At 47.9% G+C, this 16,093-nt stretch overlaps 1 protein-coding gene across 2 annotated transcripts; it reads right to left on the bottom strand.

Moving 5' to 3' along the window:
- Positions 1–1,447: 1,447 nt before the first annotated feature.
- Positions 1,448–8,982, bottom strand: LOC123047486 (exocyst complex component EXO70A1). 2 transcript variants are annotated; one of them, XM_044471052.1, is made up of 11 exons: positions 8,540–8,977; positions 7,644–7,849; positions 7,308–7,553; positions 5,657–5,795; positions 5,371–5,583; positions 4,402–4,607; positions 3,666–3,866; positions 3,479–3,578; positions 2,869–2,978; positions 2,626–2,772; positions 1,448–2,054 (listed from the first exon to the last, which is right to left on the bottom strand). In XM_044471052.1, exons 1-11 carry the CDS (start codon positions 8,774–8,776, stop codon positions 1,946–1,948), a joined length of 1,914 nt encoding a protein of 637 aa, XP_044326987.1. In that variant the 5' UTR covers positions 8,777–8,977; the 3' UTR covers positions 1,448–1,945. The 2 variants fall into 2 exon arrangements, with proteins under 2 accessions (XP_044326987.1, XP_044326986.1); XM_044471051.1 differs by having other exon boundaries at positions 7,308–7,849; positions 8,540–8,982.
- Positions 8,983–16,093: the final 7,111 nt, after the last annotated feature.

The following is a 16,093-nucleotide window of genomic DNA, read 5'->3' as shown; positions in this document are numbered from 1 at the left end:
AAAGGTAAAAGATGTAGGTAGATTTGTTCGATTGTGTGTTGTTCAATCGGCCGTCACCTTTTGTCTATATAAGAGGCGGGTGAACTTCCCGTACAAGAAAAGGACTTGCCTTGCCGTCCAAATCATCAAAATCTAACCAAATTCGGACTTCTCACGACCTCCGGCCCGGATGTCCGGCTCTAGGCCCGGATGATCCGGCCAAGCCCAGATTTCTGACAGCAGACCACTAATCGGGCTGTAAATTTTGCATACGAACTCGGAATAAGATGATTTTTATATGAAAATCAACCGCCTCGATGAGACTCACAACTTTGCTGTTGAACAAGTTTTGATATGAGGCCATCTTGAGGGTGTTTCGGGCCGTTTTCTAAAGTCTATAGCAGAAACAACTGGCCAGACGTCCGGACTTCTACCCGGACTGTCCGGCCTCCATCCGGATCATCCGGGACTGTACCCAGATCATCCGGCTTCAGCTCCAACCTTCTGGTATCTTTGTGCTTCAATTACCCGGATGATTCGGATCTCGGCCCGAATGATCCGGCCAAACATTGTTGCAGCGCACGGTTTTGCCTGTAACTTTTGCATACGACCTTGGATGGGGACGATTTTTATATCAAAATTGTCCGTTTCGACGAGACGAAGAACTTTTCTGTTGAAGACTTTTTCATCCGAGGTCATCTTAATCAGATTTCATGCTATTTTCTAATCTGATGTTAACACGGGTATCTCCAAAATTGCCATATCTTTTGCACTTGAGCTCCGTTTTGGCCCCTCTTCATATTTAATTCCATCATCTTGAAGAGGGCCATCAAATGGTGACATGGACTCATAATTTTAGCCTCATCCCATTATAGACTCGAGCCACTCTTCGCGATCATGCCATTTTTGAGCGTCAGCAGAGGCTAGCTCCACTTGGTTAATTGTTCGATCCGACTGCATGGAAGTGGTTGAAACAATGGAAGGAGGCAACTCGATAGGTGCCGCGGTATATCAGTGCACCTTCTTGTGTAGGGTTTTTGCAAATGTCAAGTTTGAACATTGCCCCGGGGAAGCCAACAAGATTGCGCATTTCTTTTTTAGAGAAAATGCCAATGCCTGGCATCAAGAACCTCCGGATTATACTTTAGCGCAATTAGCAGATATGTAACAGTTTTATCCTTGCCGGCTTTCCCTTAATAAAAAGAGCATGCCATCCATAACTGCAAACGTATGTGACTTGACACTAGATACGGATGTATCTAATACTAAAACGTATGTGACTTGACACATCCGTATTTAAACAAATCTAAGACAAGAATTTTGGGACGGAGGGAATATTTGGTAAGGAGGGAGTAGTGGCACATGAGTAAATTTCCTATGAAAACACCCTGACGTAACCATCAGGGTTGCTTCCACCACAAGGGTCCTAGCATGGCTTGTTCCAGTAGACAAAAGAAAGCAATGCAAATTCGTCTGAACCAGTCCAGGAAGAAAGTTTCAACACCCACAAGTCACAAGGAGACCAGAGCAAAAGCACAAATAGGTCAAACTCGTCACTGCGGTGAACTATAATACAACAATCCATAACCGAGCCACTGATCTGATCACTCGGGTCAACTTTATTACCACTATGCAGAACTACAATGCCAAACAGGGAAACACCGACGAACTACGTCGGCGCTGGACTGCTGCACACCGCCGGTACCGAACATGCTAACAAGAATTTCAGCATTCCAATCCCCCCCCCCCCCAAAAGAACAAAAAGAATCTCAGCACACCGAAACCACCTACTACTCCGACAAGCAAGGCAAGACATACAGCTAGACCTTACACTCTGTACAGAAGACCGTGCACCGAGGCAAGGGCCGATGCAGTTCGACTCAGTCACATACATGGACAAACCAAGGGTCCAATTACAGGAACACCGTCGCACCCTCACAGAGAGCGGCGGGCAGCGACGCGGCTATCATGGACGTTCTTGTTTCCCCTCGAATAGGTTGCCCAGAAACAGCTCGAGCTGCTCGGGCGTGTGCTTGACGTACTTCCCAGGCGCTTTGCTGTTCTCGATGAGAGGCCTGCAATTCGACAAAGAGATTTTATAAGCGCATACACAATTACGCATGAACTAGAAGCTAGGAGCCACAACCTTCAGACGGAACAGGGACATCTATGTTCATAAACAAAAGTAACACCAAAAGAAAAGTTATTTCACGAGATTAAACATGTCGGAAAATAGTGATGAGCCAACCCTCAAAAAATGATGTGGTGTTAATTTTCACCACAAATAAATATAAACTAGCCTAACCTGCAAGTTCGGGATTCAGGTCTAAATGCCTAATTGACACACATACACACAAAAGATACAGTAAGTTTGCCTCCTAAATGGCTGCCAAGTGGCAAGTGCATTAGGATATAAGAATAAATGGATTAACTATGCTTATTATAATGCTGGTATAAAAGAGAAAAAATACTGTAGCTAGATACCATATACAAATGTGGCACAAGCTTAGCTTTTAAGATAATGCCACCAGGTTCAGAACAAAATGCATAGAACAAGAAAGTTGCGTGTTACGATCCTCAGGTTCGGGTTGATGCATTGAAATTCACTGTTTATGAGCATGAGGTGTCATGTGTCAAGAAAAATACCCGAAGCGCTTTTGGAAAGATCTGTACGCGGGTAACAGAATTTCTGCAACAGCCAGTCTCAGTGACTCGCGCAACTCTGAATCTGGAACAGACCAGCCACACTGCTTTTGATAAATCTCTTCAAATTGCATATTGAAAGACCTGAATCTGATAGCATCATGGGGGAAAACAATGTTTCAGTATGGAATAATAGGCCATCATGATAGTAAAGTAAGCTGAAATAGTCAGGGCATATGAGCAAACCTCTCTTTCACAGCTGTTCTTGAAGCTCCACTGCTATTGCCACCTTCGCTTCCTACTTGACCACTACCTCCTGATGAAGTCAAACCTTGACCAGAGAGGCATTGCAACACCTACAAACATTGGAACGAACTAAAATAAGGCAGTGCACATAAATATTTACTACCTACACTTTTACAATTTCTTGCAAATGTACTTTCAGTTTCTAAGCAGTATTATCGTCTTTTACATGCTAACAGACATAGTGGTGACCAAAGCTAGTGATACACTCGAGCCACAAAAATTTCCTTCTGAATATATACATCAATCAACAATCCTACCCACAATCATACCTCAGCAACAAAGAATAAGGCTCGGCAAAACAAATAAGTCAATCGCATTTTCCATGCTATGAAGTGCATTACTATTAGTATGTTTAAGGCCATTAATTATCTCTGGATTCCTCCTATATATTAGTATGTTTAAGGCCATTATTTCAAGTGTGTTAATTTGGACTCACAGTTCTTAGTGAGAACATTTATTTACGAGGCTGAAAAGGCTTCAACAAGATGGTATCAAAATGCAAAAGAAATAGGGACAATGAGTTCTAATCGAAGATTTCTGGCCAACGAACCTTTGACCAAGCAACCCTTCTATATTGGTTTGCATTTTGCTGTACAATCCTTCGATGTCTTTGAATCCAGTCATCGCCCAATAAATCCTTGGCTTCTGATCTGCAAGAAAGGAAAGAGAGCATTAGACTAAACTCACACTCTTACAAACTCATTATGACTTTTACTTGTATTTCATAAAGAGCATACCTGCGGACAGATTTAACAATATAATGAATGTTATTCATCAAAAAGATGTGCATCAATGCAGGATCCTTGTATTGTTTTGCTTTTGCATCCAAATTATTTTGTAAAGCTTGCATAATACTCATGGTCACAGATGCCAGCTCAGAACCAGATCCATCTTCCCTTTTGAATTCCTGGAAGAGCTGTTTCAGAGTTGATTGATAGCTGCACAAAGAGTAGCAGATTGAGGTCATTATTTACTTACTGCTGTTCCTTTATTTTGTGAAGCTGAAGCAAGTAGTGACATGTTGAAAGATAACATGGATAGGGAGTTACTACTACTAGAACCAACACAGCCTGGAAGGGCATTAAATAATACACCCTCTGTTCCTAAATATAAGACGTTTTGGCAGTTCAATTTAAACTGCCAAGACGTCTTACATTTAGAAACAGAGATAGTAGCTGAAATACTGGAAGTGTGTCAACACCACCTTTACAAGAATGGAATAGATGAAGTTTCACCTACAACTACAAGCAGATCTATCTGTTCTGATTACTGAAACAGCTGTAAAAATGTAAGTCTGTTTTCTCTTTTGGTGAAGTAGAAGGATATACCAAAGGTCCAAATATAACAGCAGCGAAGTGCATAACACAAATATCAACATAACCCAGTGGATAAACTTTAAGAAAGAACACATAAAAGTATGACCATACACCTATGCAATTGCCAAAAAAAAAGTGCAGGCGATTAGACACTTACTCAAATAAAAATTTAACATAGTTAATCACATAGCTTGTCAAAGGATGAACTGTTCCATCAGTATGAATATTCTTCGTTGCATCCTTCTCGACAGCTTCTTCGAAATCGCTGAAAGTCTTCTGTGCAGTTTGTGCTAAACATTTTGTCAGACTGAGTGCAGAGTCACGCATTTGAGAGCATGATTCTCCAACAAAGATGGTGTCAATCTGGACAGTCAATTGAAAAGATGAATCTTTTAGTTACTTCCATGCTTACCACCATATATAAAAATAAATTCACATTGAATTTACACAACTCTACAACCTTCCTACAAGATTTGTCAAGTTAAAATGGATATCAAATCAGAGATAAGAGAGTCTGAACAACAAAGCCATGGTGAAAAACATATTTTATGCATAAAACGTATACTTAAATACAAATTGCCCAACAATTCAATTATGGAAGGGCCAGTTCTTTTGGGCAATTCTCCCACAATTGACCCCCTCCCCAGCTTCTCCCAGAATTGCCACTCCATTTTTTTTTACAATTCCTAGCTAATTAGACCTTAACTAGCTAGGAATTGTAAAAAAAATGGAGTGGCAATTCTGGGAGAAGCTGGGGAGGGGGTCAATTCTGGGAGAATTGCCCAAGGTACACTCAAATACAAATGGCCCAACACTTCAATGATGGAAGTACGGTATCAAAGTGTAACACATGAGTACTATCATATTTGTATAGTTGCAGATGGAAATTGTTGTTTTTCGTAACCATATGTGGCATTCAATAATTGCTCAAATGTCTCCAGCCAAAGCAAATCAAACTGTTAAGGCAGTTAGTGCAGGAAATCTTTTCAAGATGGCACAAGGGAATAAGCATTTGTGTCAACCACAAACAGATGCATTGTATATTTGGCATCCGTTGTTATTGACATTATGCACACAAGTGCACTCGTTAGCCAGTGAAACAACCATGGTCTGAATAAAAATATACCTCTGTTTGAAGTTCACACATTATCTCATACATGTCTAGAAGAACAAACAATTTCTCCGGTGATCTTTTACTCATAGCAATTGCCTCACCAAAGCTGAGTAGAGTAGCCAAACTGTTCTTGGTTATTGCAGAAAAGCACTTATCCCTTAAAGATTGGCTACATTCAAAAACTTGGTCACAGAGCTGGCGTTCCCCGGCGAAAAGAAGTTTCACCTGTTTCAAGCAGAATGTGTCAACAAACGCAAGGCCTATAGTGCCACTTAGTAGGTTTGAAAAAGACCCTTACAGCAATTCGCATGAAATGAATCCAGTTCCCTATTTTAGACTCCAAAATCTCCCAAGGCATTTTCTGCACTTCATCTTTACTCAGTTTCTCAACACCCAAGTTCTTCAAACTCGACTCTAAAGCTGAAGCACGAGCTTCGCTGCATATAAAAGGAGAATATGTTTCAGAAAGTAAAATGACTGAAATGGAGGCAACTTTCTAGTGTTCTATTGCTGAAATCTTATTTTACTCTGGTAATTTCTGTGTTCTTTAACACGACATTATATCTGTTTTTTTTTTCTACAGGGGCAAGGATTTAGAATACATATTAATGAATTGTGAGGGGCTAATTCAGTATTTAGAGATGTAAAGTGCCTGGCCATTGAAGGTAACATGGAAGCCAAGAATATTTCGTCATTAAAAAGATGCTATTACCTATTTTCCTTTTTTTTGTTAAAGTCGATAACTCTCACTGGAACCACTTAATAAGGGATAAAATGATAAATGCAGTTCATCGAACGCAAAGCTAATTCCAAGTATAAGCAGTGAAAATTGAGCGTACCCCTAGCGGAGCGCTGAGCGCAGGCCTACCGCTTCACTTTTGGGGTAAACGTTGAAAAAAGTGCTCGGACACCTAGGGTTAGACAAAGGAGAGCGGGGTGGGACAAACAGAGGAGAGCAAGGCGACCTTGTGCGCCAGATGTGGGGCTTTCTCCCCCGACCTCACTACCCATCTTCCCGCCGCTGGACCTTGAGCTCCCCTTCCCTGACCTCACCACCAGTCCTTCCCCCTCTACCCCAATCTCGGGCTCCTCCTCGTCTAGGCTAGAGCCTAGTGGCTTCCCCGACCTCGCCGCTGCCAGCTTTCTTCCCCTTCCCTGACATCTAGCTCCTCCTTGTCTCTCCTCCCCAACATGCTTGTGATTTATACATGCTTTGAAAATTGTTTTTTCGGGTGCCCTTGTTCCTGTCCGTACAGCGTTCATACAAAACGCTTAAGCGCGCCTAGGCGTCGCTTAACCTGTCATTGCACTAAACGGAGGCACAAAGCTCGCTCAACGCCGCCATAAGAACTATGACACAACCAAACCCGAATTAACAAAATGTTGAATTGAATCGTACAAATCTATACTAGGGTTTATTACTCATTTCTGTACTTTCTGTTTATTTTCCAATTACTTGTTCAATTGAGAGAAAGGAAGATAGTAAGAATTATCTTATCCAATTTGGAAGGATTTATCCTTATACCTATCCATGACTGTCGTATCAGGAAGTTCCTTGCGATCAATGCCAGACATATCTGTGTAACTATAGACATGCATATAAATGCTGCCTGTCCCCAAAACATTATATCACCCCAAACCTTTCATAATTATTTTGTTTCTATAAATGGTCTAAAACAACTTTGAACTATCAGCTGCCTCTGAAATTTCTGTTGACCGCTTGAATCCAAAAGCAAGACTATATCATATTAGCAGCATTCATTAATCGTGAATGATTTATTATTGTGTGAACTATTGAATTTACCCGGTTTATTTCCTTACCCAAAGTATATAGTGCATATCTAAAGGTAGAGCTACATTTCGCGTCGCACAATGACGTGAAAAGTTTTCTATTGTACCTATTTGCATGAACGAGAAAGGGGAATTATAACCAGTCTAGCTCCGCTTACCTGTATATTTCTGCACATTGCTGTTGGCATCCAGCTTGGACCAGCTGCTGTGCCAATTTAGCAAGCAAAGGAACAAACTTGGGCTCAATAAGTGCAGGAGGCTTGTATACGGCAGCCTCCGCGGTTTCATGGTTATCGGATTGCGGGCCACCTGGCGGGTGTTTCCCACCTTCAGACCGAGACTCGGCCGATGGCCGAAGCGTACTCGGAAGGCAGTCGAAAAGACGGTCAGGCTCCATCGGTTTGCTGGACCATTTAAGAGGGTGCGCGCACCATGCAAGAGTTAGACGACGTCGAGACAAAAATAGCAATTTAAATGGATGATGAGACACGGACCTGCGCTGAGTCAACTGGTTCTGGAATTCACCTTCCATCTTCACCAGGGCCTTGGAGAGGAGGCCATTGACGTGGCTGAGCACCCGGTCGCTGCTGCTGTAGCTCCTATTGGAGCTGAAAAAGCGCTCGATGCTGCGCAGCCGGTCGACGGCGTCGAGGAAACCCTGGAGGTTCTCGTTAGGACCTTTCTGTATTTCACGCTCTGCCTGCACATACATATATATAGACAGCATTATATACATCACTAAAAAGATAATAGCTAACTTTTTGCTCTCTGCCATACATACAGATAGCATTATATCACCAAAGAGATACTAGGAGTAGCTAATTTATCAGGAGACTCGCTTACGGAATACTAAGGCCCATGAAAAAACCACGTCCAACGATTTCAGCTGCCAAAAGGTATAGTCTCTACTTGGAGTAAATACCGGCGGTCACTGGTATTTAGCTAATCTTTGAACTAAATACCGGTGGGCACACTAATTTTACCACCATTCCACGCAGAAGCTTACTGGGTAACTGACACTAGCAGCAAACTTAAGATTGCACACCCGGGTGTAGGACAACAGAATGTACTGATCACAGCAAAAAGTAGCTAGTTTTCCTCGAGGCTTGCCTGATGACATCAAATTTCCCATCAAAAGGAAAAATCGACAATTTCAGCTAGCAGAAGCTACGATTGGGTAGGTGGCACTAGCTAGCAGCAAAGCTAAGCTTGCTTTCACTCAACAGCTTGAGATGTAGTACTAGTAGAGCGGGCTGACCACGCCACCAAGCACAAAACTTTCCCCACGCTCGCTCGCCTGCCGGCCACAGTTCCAGCAGCAACGGAACGGAATGCAATGGGGATCCGAGAGCGCGCGAGGGATCGATGGGGGTTGTTGGTAGCACAGTACCTCTCGTGTGCGGTCGAACTGGGTGAGGATGACGTCGGCGGAGCGGAGGGTGCGGTCGATGTTCTCGTGGGCGGTGCGGACGGCGTGGGTGCGGAGCTGGATGGGGCGCATGGCGGCGTCGAGCGCGGAGAGGCGGCTGTCGAAGGAGCCGAGGATGGAGACGACGGCGTCGGTGGCCGCCTGGCTCCGCCCCAGCGACTCCCGCAGCAGCGCCGCGCGCTGCGCCAGGCCCTCCATCCCCTCGCCCTCGCCCGCTGCTCCGGCGCCCCTCCTCTGTAGCAGAGCGGGCAAGCTAGAGTAGGTCGGATGCGCGGAGCGGAGCGGATCTGGGGGCGGGGGATCCGATCCCGGGGCCGTGGGTTGGGTGCGCACAGCGGGGCGGGGCGGGGCGGAGCAGGTGGGTGGCGGGCGGGGGTGGCTGGGCTGGCGGAGGAAGCGAAGCGATGGCGAGGGGGGGGAAGGGAGAGGAATGATTGGGAAAGAGAGCGGACGGACAAAGGAAAGTGAGGAGACCACCGGGCGGCGGCAGCGGGGCAGAGGCAGAGGGACGAACTGTCGCCGCGCGCGTGCGTTGCGTGTGTTGTGTGGCGTGGGCGGTTGGACCCGATCGATGGTCGCCTACTCAACCGCCGTGGTGGTGGGAGAGTTTTAGTCCGTAGGACTAACAACAATCATACCATAGGCTAACTTTTAGGGTTTAGCCTCTCTGATTTCGTGGTAGATCAACTCTTGTACTATTCATATCATCAATATTAATCAAGCAGGAGTAGGGTTTTACCTCCACCGAGAGGGCCCGAACCTGGGTAAAAACATCGTGTTCCTTGTCTCCTGTTACCATCCGCCTAGACGTACAGTTCGGGACCCCTGATGGGGTTATGTACCTAGGGTAGGGTCATGGACCCGTTCCAAGTAACTTACCCTAGGACATCCCTAGAAGAGGTCGCCTTCCAGTCGACCAACGAGGATTCACTCGACTGGCCTGAAGGACTCGACCACGAAGACTCACTCGACCACCAGGAGGTCAAAAGGCACTCTGCACCGCAACGGCCTATAATTAAGTAGACTTTATGATAGTAAAGGCACTTTATGTGGGGCGTTACCAGTAACGCCCCAGACTTAACTCACCTTAAACCCTCTCCTACGTGGGCTGGCTGGGGTCCTGGCGCACTCTATATAAGCCACCCCCCTCCACAGGCAGAAGGGTTCGGCACCTTGTAATCCATACATTCATAATCCACTCGACCGCCTCCGGGCTCCGAGACGTAGGGCTGTTACTTCTTCCGAGAAGGGCCTGAACTCGTACATCCTTTGTGCTTACAACCTCTCCATAGCTAGGACCTTGCCTCTCCATACCTACCCCCCACTCTACTGTCAGGCTTAGAACCACGACAGTTGGCGCCCACCGTGGGGCAGGTGTTTTAGCGATTTTGTGGAGAAGTTGCGATTCTTCCGAGTATTTTCATCATGGTGTCTGCTGGAGTTTTGATCGAGGGTCAAGAGATCCGTCTCGGCACTCTCGCCTTCATCGCCGACGACTCCGCATGGCTCCAGGAGGCTCCACTCGACGTAGATGCGCTCCCCGTCCGCGGTGCGACGCATTTTCGCGCATGTGTCCGCGGCGTTCTGCTGCGGCAACCATCGACCCAGTATCGGTCGGCTCCTCCATCTTCCACCCTCCCGGTCTCCCGCCAGCGCAAGCGCTCAGGCCGGTCGAGGCTTCAGCGATGGGTGAGTCACGCGGTGGCTCGCCAGTCGGCCACTACACAAGTTGCGGCAATCGAGCCCAACGAATCTCTCTACGGCTTGTTCGATCAGTCGACTGGCTCCGGAGAGACTGCATCCGAGTGCGGAAGCAGTGATCCAGCGGCGGAAATCTTGATGGTCGACGGGCCCCACAGCCCTCCTGGCTTCGCCCGTGGTGGTGGAGCAGGCGACGGCGGCGACCCTGCACGAGGCTACGAAGAGTACCAGCCCGAGCCACTCGACTCTCTGCAAAGAGAAGAGCTTCGCCGCAGGAACGAGGATCCCCTGCGTATTCCCATCGCAGGAGAAACCCCCGAGGCTCGTGCCTTGGAGGAGGCGCGTCTGGCCAATTTGGCCGAGCGCACTCGACTGGAGAACCTTCAGCGAGCACTCGACGAGCGCGCGCGGCAACGAGTTCCCGACACCAGTCGACGTCAACTCTTCCCGCCGACTCAGGTATATCGAACCCCAATTCAGAATTTAGCAGCTGCGACCCGTATAGCAGAGTCCATTCAGCCTTCGCAGTCAGAAGCTGGCAGAGGTTTGCTGCAGATCAGGGATCTGCTCCGGGCAGCAGGAGATCAGAATTCAGCCGTGTCTCAGTCGCGCAACAGAATTCACAGTCGATCTGTCACTGTGAATACGGTTCAGTCGGCTCACAGCCCCAGATCGCCTCCGCGGCGCGAAGGGCGTGAGAATCGGCGAGATCAATATGGCGACAGACTCGACCGAGATGATAGGCGTCGAGTGCCCTATTCCCCTCCGAGGGGTGGGTCTTACGCTCCTCGGCAGCCAGATGATAGGCGTCAGTACAGTACAGGGCGTAGGGTTCCAGTTGACCCCAGAGAGCCAGGCTTCGACGCGCGATCCATTATCGTGCAAGGATTGGTCGACCGGAACAGAGCCCATCGAGGTGCACTCGACAGAGATGTGCCCACGAGCAGTCGAGTACATGTTTCTGGTCCTGAATGTTTCAGCAGAGCTATCAGAGCCGCAGTTATTCCCCCCAATTTCAGGCTGGCAACAGGAGTCAGCAAGTTCACTGGTGAGTCTAAGCCTGAAACTTGGCTTGAAGACTACCGAGTGGCAGTTCAGATCGGTGGTGGGAACGACGAGGTGGCCATGAAGCATTTGCCCCTCATGTTGGAAGGTTCTGCCAGGGCATGGTTGACTCAATTACCTCCTAGCAGCATTTACACTTGGGAAGATCTGTCCCGAGTGTTCGTCAGAACGTTTGAAGGGACTTGCAAGCGACCAGCGGGATTGACAGAGTTGCAAGTCTGTGTGCAGAAAACCAATGAGACTCTAAGAGAGTATATTCAGAGGTGGATCACTTTGCACCACACTGTGGAAAATGTCTCTGACCATCAGGCAGTATGCGCCTTCAAAGATGGTGTCAAGAACAGAGAACTGAGTTTGAAATTTGGTCGAACCGGTGACATGACCTTGAGTCGGATGATGGAGATTGCTACCAAGTACGCCAACGGCGAAGAAGAAGACCGACTCCGAAGCGGCAAGCACAAGCCGAGTCAGTCGGAAAAAGGAAACACCAGTCGGAAACAGAAGCGGAAGGCTGAACCGGCAGCTCCTGGAGAGGCTCTGGCCGTGACTCAAGGAAAGTTTAAGGGGAAACCAAAAGGATCCTGGAACCCCAAGAAGGTAAAGGATAAAGAAGGGAACGACGTGATGGATATGCCGTGTCATATTCACACGAAGAAAGATGAAGAGGGGAATATCATTTACCCAAAGCACACCACTCGCCAATGTCGACTCCTGATCCAGCAGTTTCAGGGAAAACAGTCTAAGGACAAGGAGAAGGAGCCGGACAAGGCCGAAGACAAAGAGGACAGTGAGGGAGGATATCCGCATATCAACTCCACTCTGATGATCTTCGCAGATGTGGAAAGCAGAAGTCGACTGAAAGTGATTAACCGAGAGGTTAACATGGTTGCCCCAGCAAAGGCAAATTATCTGAAGTGGTCTCAAACACCCATCACATTCGACCAATCTGATCACCCGACTCATATTGCCACCCCTGGGAGGCAAGCTTTGGTGGTCGATCCAGTTGTCGAAGGCACTCGACTGACAAAGGTGCTGATGGACGGTGGAAGTGGGCTGAATCTGTTATATGCAGACACGTTGAAAGGTATGGGCATTCCGATGTCCCGACTGAGCACTAGTAACATGAGCTTCCATGGAGTTATACCAGGGAAGAAGGCCGAGTCGCTCGGCCAGATAGCTTTGGACGTAGTGTTTGGCGATTCAAAGCATTTTCGCAAAGAAAAGTTGACGTTTGAGGTCGTGGATTTTCAAAGTGCATATCATGCCATTTTGGGGAGACCAGCCTATGCACGGTTCATGGCTCGACCATGTTACGTGTACCTCAAATTGAAGATGCCCGGTCCCAAAGGTGTGATCACTGTCACCGGTGATAGGAAAAAGGCAGAGGAGTGCTTTCAGAAGGGCTCCAAAATTGCCGATTCCCAAGTGACAGCGGTCGAGTTCGAAGAATACAAGCAAAACGCAGATCCGAGTGACTTGCTGCGATCCAAGAAGCCCGCCACAGAGTCTGCATTCCAGTCGTCCGGTGAGACGAAGCCTGTTCACATTCACCCGACCGACCCCGAAGCAGCTCCGACCCGCATCTCCACAACACTCGACCCAAAATAGGAAGAAGCGCTCATCCAGTTCCTCCGTGAGAACTGGGACATTTTTGCATGGAAGCCCGCTGACATGCCAGGTGTTCCCAGGGGACTGGCTGAGCATCGCCTAAGAGTCGACAAGTCTGCAAAGCCAGTCAAAGAACATCTTCGGCGGTCCGCCGTCCAGAAGAGAAAGGCCATTGGTGAAGAAGTGGCTCGACTGTTGGCGGCAGGATTTATCCGAGAGATATTCCACTCCGAGTGGCTCGCTAATGTCGTCATGGTTCCTAAGAAGGACAAGTCGCTCCGAATGTGCATTGATTTCAAGCACATCAACCGGGCCTGCCCGAAAGATCACTTTCCTCTCCCTCGCATAGATCAAATTGTTGACTCGACCGCGGGATGCGAGAGGTTGTCTTTTTTAGATGCTTACTCCGGGTACCACCAGATCCGTCTGTATGGGCCCGATGAAGTAAAAACAGCTTTCATCACTCCATTCGGGTGCTTCTGCTATATCACCATGCCATTCGGCCTCAAGAATGCCGGAGCCACATTTATGCGAATGATCCAGAAGTGTCTACTCACTCAAATCAGTCGGAATGTGGAAGCTTATATGGATGATATTGTTGTCAAGTCACGAAAAGGTTCCGACCTGCTCGCTGACCTCGCCGAAACATTTGCCAACCTCAGAAGGTATGATATCAAGCTCAATCCATCAAAGTGCACATTTGGAGTTCCTGGTGGCAAGTTACTCGGTTTTCTCGTTTCCGAACGGGGAATCGACGCCAACCCAGAAAAGATTGGCACTATTCTCCGAATGAAACGCCCTGTGCGAGTGCACGATGTCCAGAAGCTTACTGGATGCTTGGCCGCATTAAGTCGATTCATCTCACGACTCGGTGAAAAGGCATTGCCTCTTTACCGACTGATGAAGAAGGCTGACAAGTTCGAGTGGACTCCAGAAGCTGATGCAGCGTTTGCCGAGCTAAAAGCTCTGCTCTCCACCCAGCCGGTGCTTGCTGCTCCAATCAGCAAAGAGCCTCTGTTGCTCTACATCGCAGCCACAGGACAAGTCGTCAGTACTGTGCTAACGGTCGAGCGGGAAGAAGAAGGAAAAGCTCTCAAAGTTCAGCGCCCAGTGTATTATTTGTCTGAAGTCTTGACTCCATCCAAGCAGAGATATCCTCATTATCAGAAGCTTGTGTATGGAATATACATGACCACAAAGAAGGTTGCTCATTATTTCTCTGACCATTCAATCACAGTCGTCAGCGACGCTCCACTATCAGAGATTTTGCACAACAGAGATGCAACTGGTCGAGTGGCCAAATGGGCGATTGAACTTCTTCCCCTTGATATCAAGTTTGAGGCAAAGAAAGCCATTAAGTCCCAGGCAATAGCAGATTTCCTCGCCGAGTGGATCGAACAGCAGCAGCCGACTGAAGTTCACTCGGAGCATTGGACCATGTTTTTCGATGGTTCTAAGATGTTGAATGGTTCCGGTGCTGGGGTTGTCCTGGTTTCCCCCAGAGGAGATAAGCTCAGATATGTGCTCCAGATTCACTTTGATTCCTCCAACAATGAGGCAGAATATGAGGCCCTCCTATATGGGTTGCGCATGGCCATTTCACTCGGCGTCCGTCGCCTAATGGTCTATGGCGACTCGGATTTAGTGGTCAATCAGGTGATGAAAGAGTGGGACGTGAGAAGCCCAGCCATGACTGGATACTGCAGTGCAGTGAGGAAGCTGGAGAAAAAGTTCGAGGGGTTGGAGCTCCATCATATACCCCGACTGAAAAATCAAGCAGCTGATGATCTAGCAAAGATAGGTTCCAAGAGAGAAGCCATTCCGAGTGGTGTGTTCTTGGAGCATATACATACTCCGTCAGTCAAAGAAGATCCTTTCACCGAAGAAACTCCGCAGCCCAAGAGTGCCACAGATCCGACTGAAGTTGAAGTCCCAGCGGTGGTCGACTTGATCATGGAGGTTTTGGTAGTCATTCCCGACTGGACGATTCCGTATGTCGCATATATCTTGAGGAAAGAGCTTCCGGAGGATGAGGAAGAGGCTCGACAGATCGTCCGTCGATCTAAGGCCTTTACCGTCATCAAAGGACAATTATACAGAGAGAGCACGACTGGAGTCGGTCAGAAGTGCATAACACCAGAAGAAGGTCGACTCATCCTCAATGATATTCACTCGGGGACCTGTGGCCATCATGCGTCCTCCCGGACCATCGTGGCCAAAGCATACCGAGCCGGATTTTACTGGCCCAAGGCGAATGAGATGGCAAAGGAGATAGTGGATAAGTGCGAGGGATGTCAGTTCTACTCGAATATGTCGCACAAACCTGCGTCAGCTTTGAAGACCATCCCACTCGTCTGGCCTTTTGCAGTCTGGGGGCTGGACATGGTCGGCCCTTTGAGAACAGGACGAAGTGGCTTCACGCATGTACTGGTGGCAGTCGACAAGTTCACCAAGTGGATCGAGGCTAAACCAATCAAGAGCCTCGACACCGGTACTGCTATTAGCTTCATCAGGGAACTAATATTCAGATATGGAGTCCCGCACAGCATCATTACGGATAACGGGTCGAACTTTGACTCAGAGGAATTCAGAACCTTCTGCAACTCCCAGGGCACACGGGTCGACTACGCATCAGTCGCCCATCCGCAGTCGAATGGACAAGCAGAGCGAGCTAATGGACTGATTCTCAAGGGACTGAAGCCTCGACTGATGCGTGATCTCAAACACGCGGCTGGGGCTTGGGTCGACGAACTTCCATCTGTACTCTAGGGACTGCGGACCACGCCCAATCGGTCGACCGGAAGAACTCCATTCTTCTTGGTCTATGGAGCCGAAGCAGTCTTGCCGAGTGATCTTCTCCACAATGCTCCTCGAGTCGAAATCTACAACGAAGCAGAAGCTGAACAAGCGCGGCAGGACGCAGTCGACCTTTTAGAGGAAGAAAGGGAGATGGCTCTGATCCGGTCGACCATCTACCAACAAGATCTGCGCCGTTTCCACGCCCGAAATGTGAGAGGTCGAGCCTTCCAGGAAGGGGATTTGGTTCTCCGAGTGGATCAGCACAAACCACACAAGCTTGCTCCTTCTTGGGAAGGCCCCTTCATCGTCACCAAGGTTCTCCACAACGGGGCGTACCGTCTT

The sequence above is a fragment of the Triticum aestivum genome, chromosome 2B, assembly GCF_018294505.1.
Source record: "Triticum aestivum cultivar Chinese Spring chromosome 2B, IWGSC CS RefSeq v2.1, whole genome shotgun sequence".
NCBI classification, from domain to species: Eukaryota; Viridiplantae; Streptophyta; class Magnoliopsida; order Poales; family Poaceae; genus Triticum; species Triticum aestivum.
The sequence above is the reverse complement of the archived record's forward strand: the minus strand, read 5'-3'. Positions and strand labels throughout refer to the sequence as shown.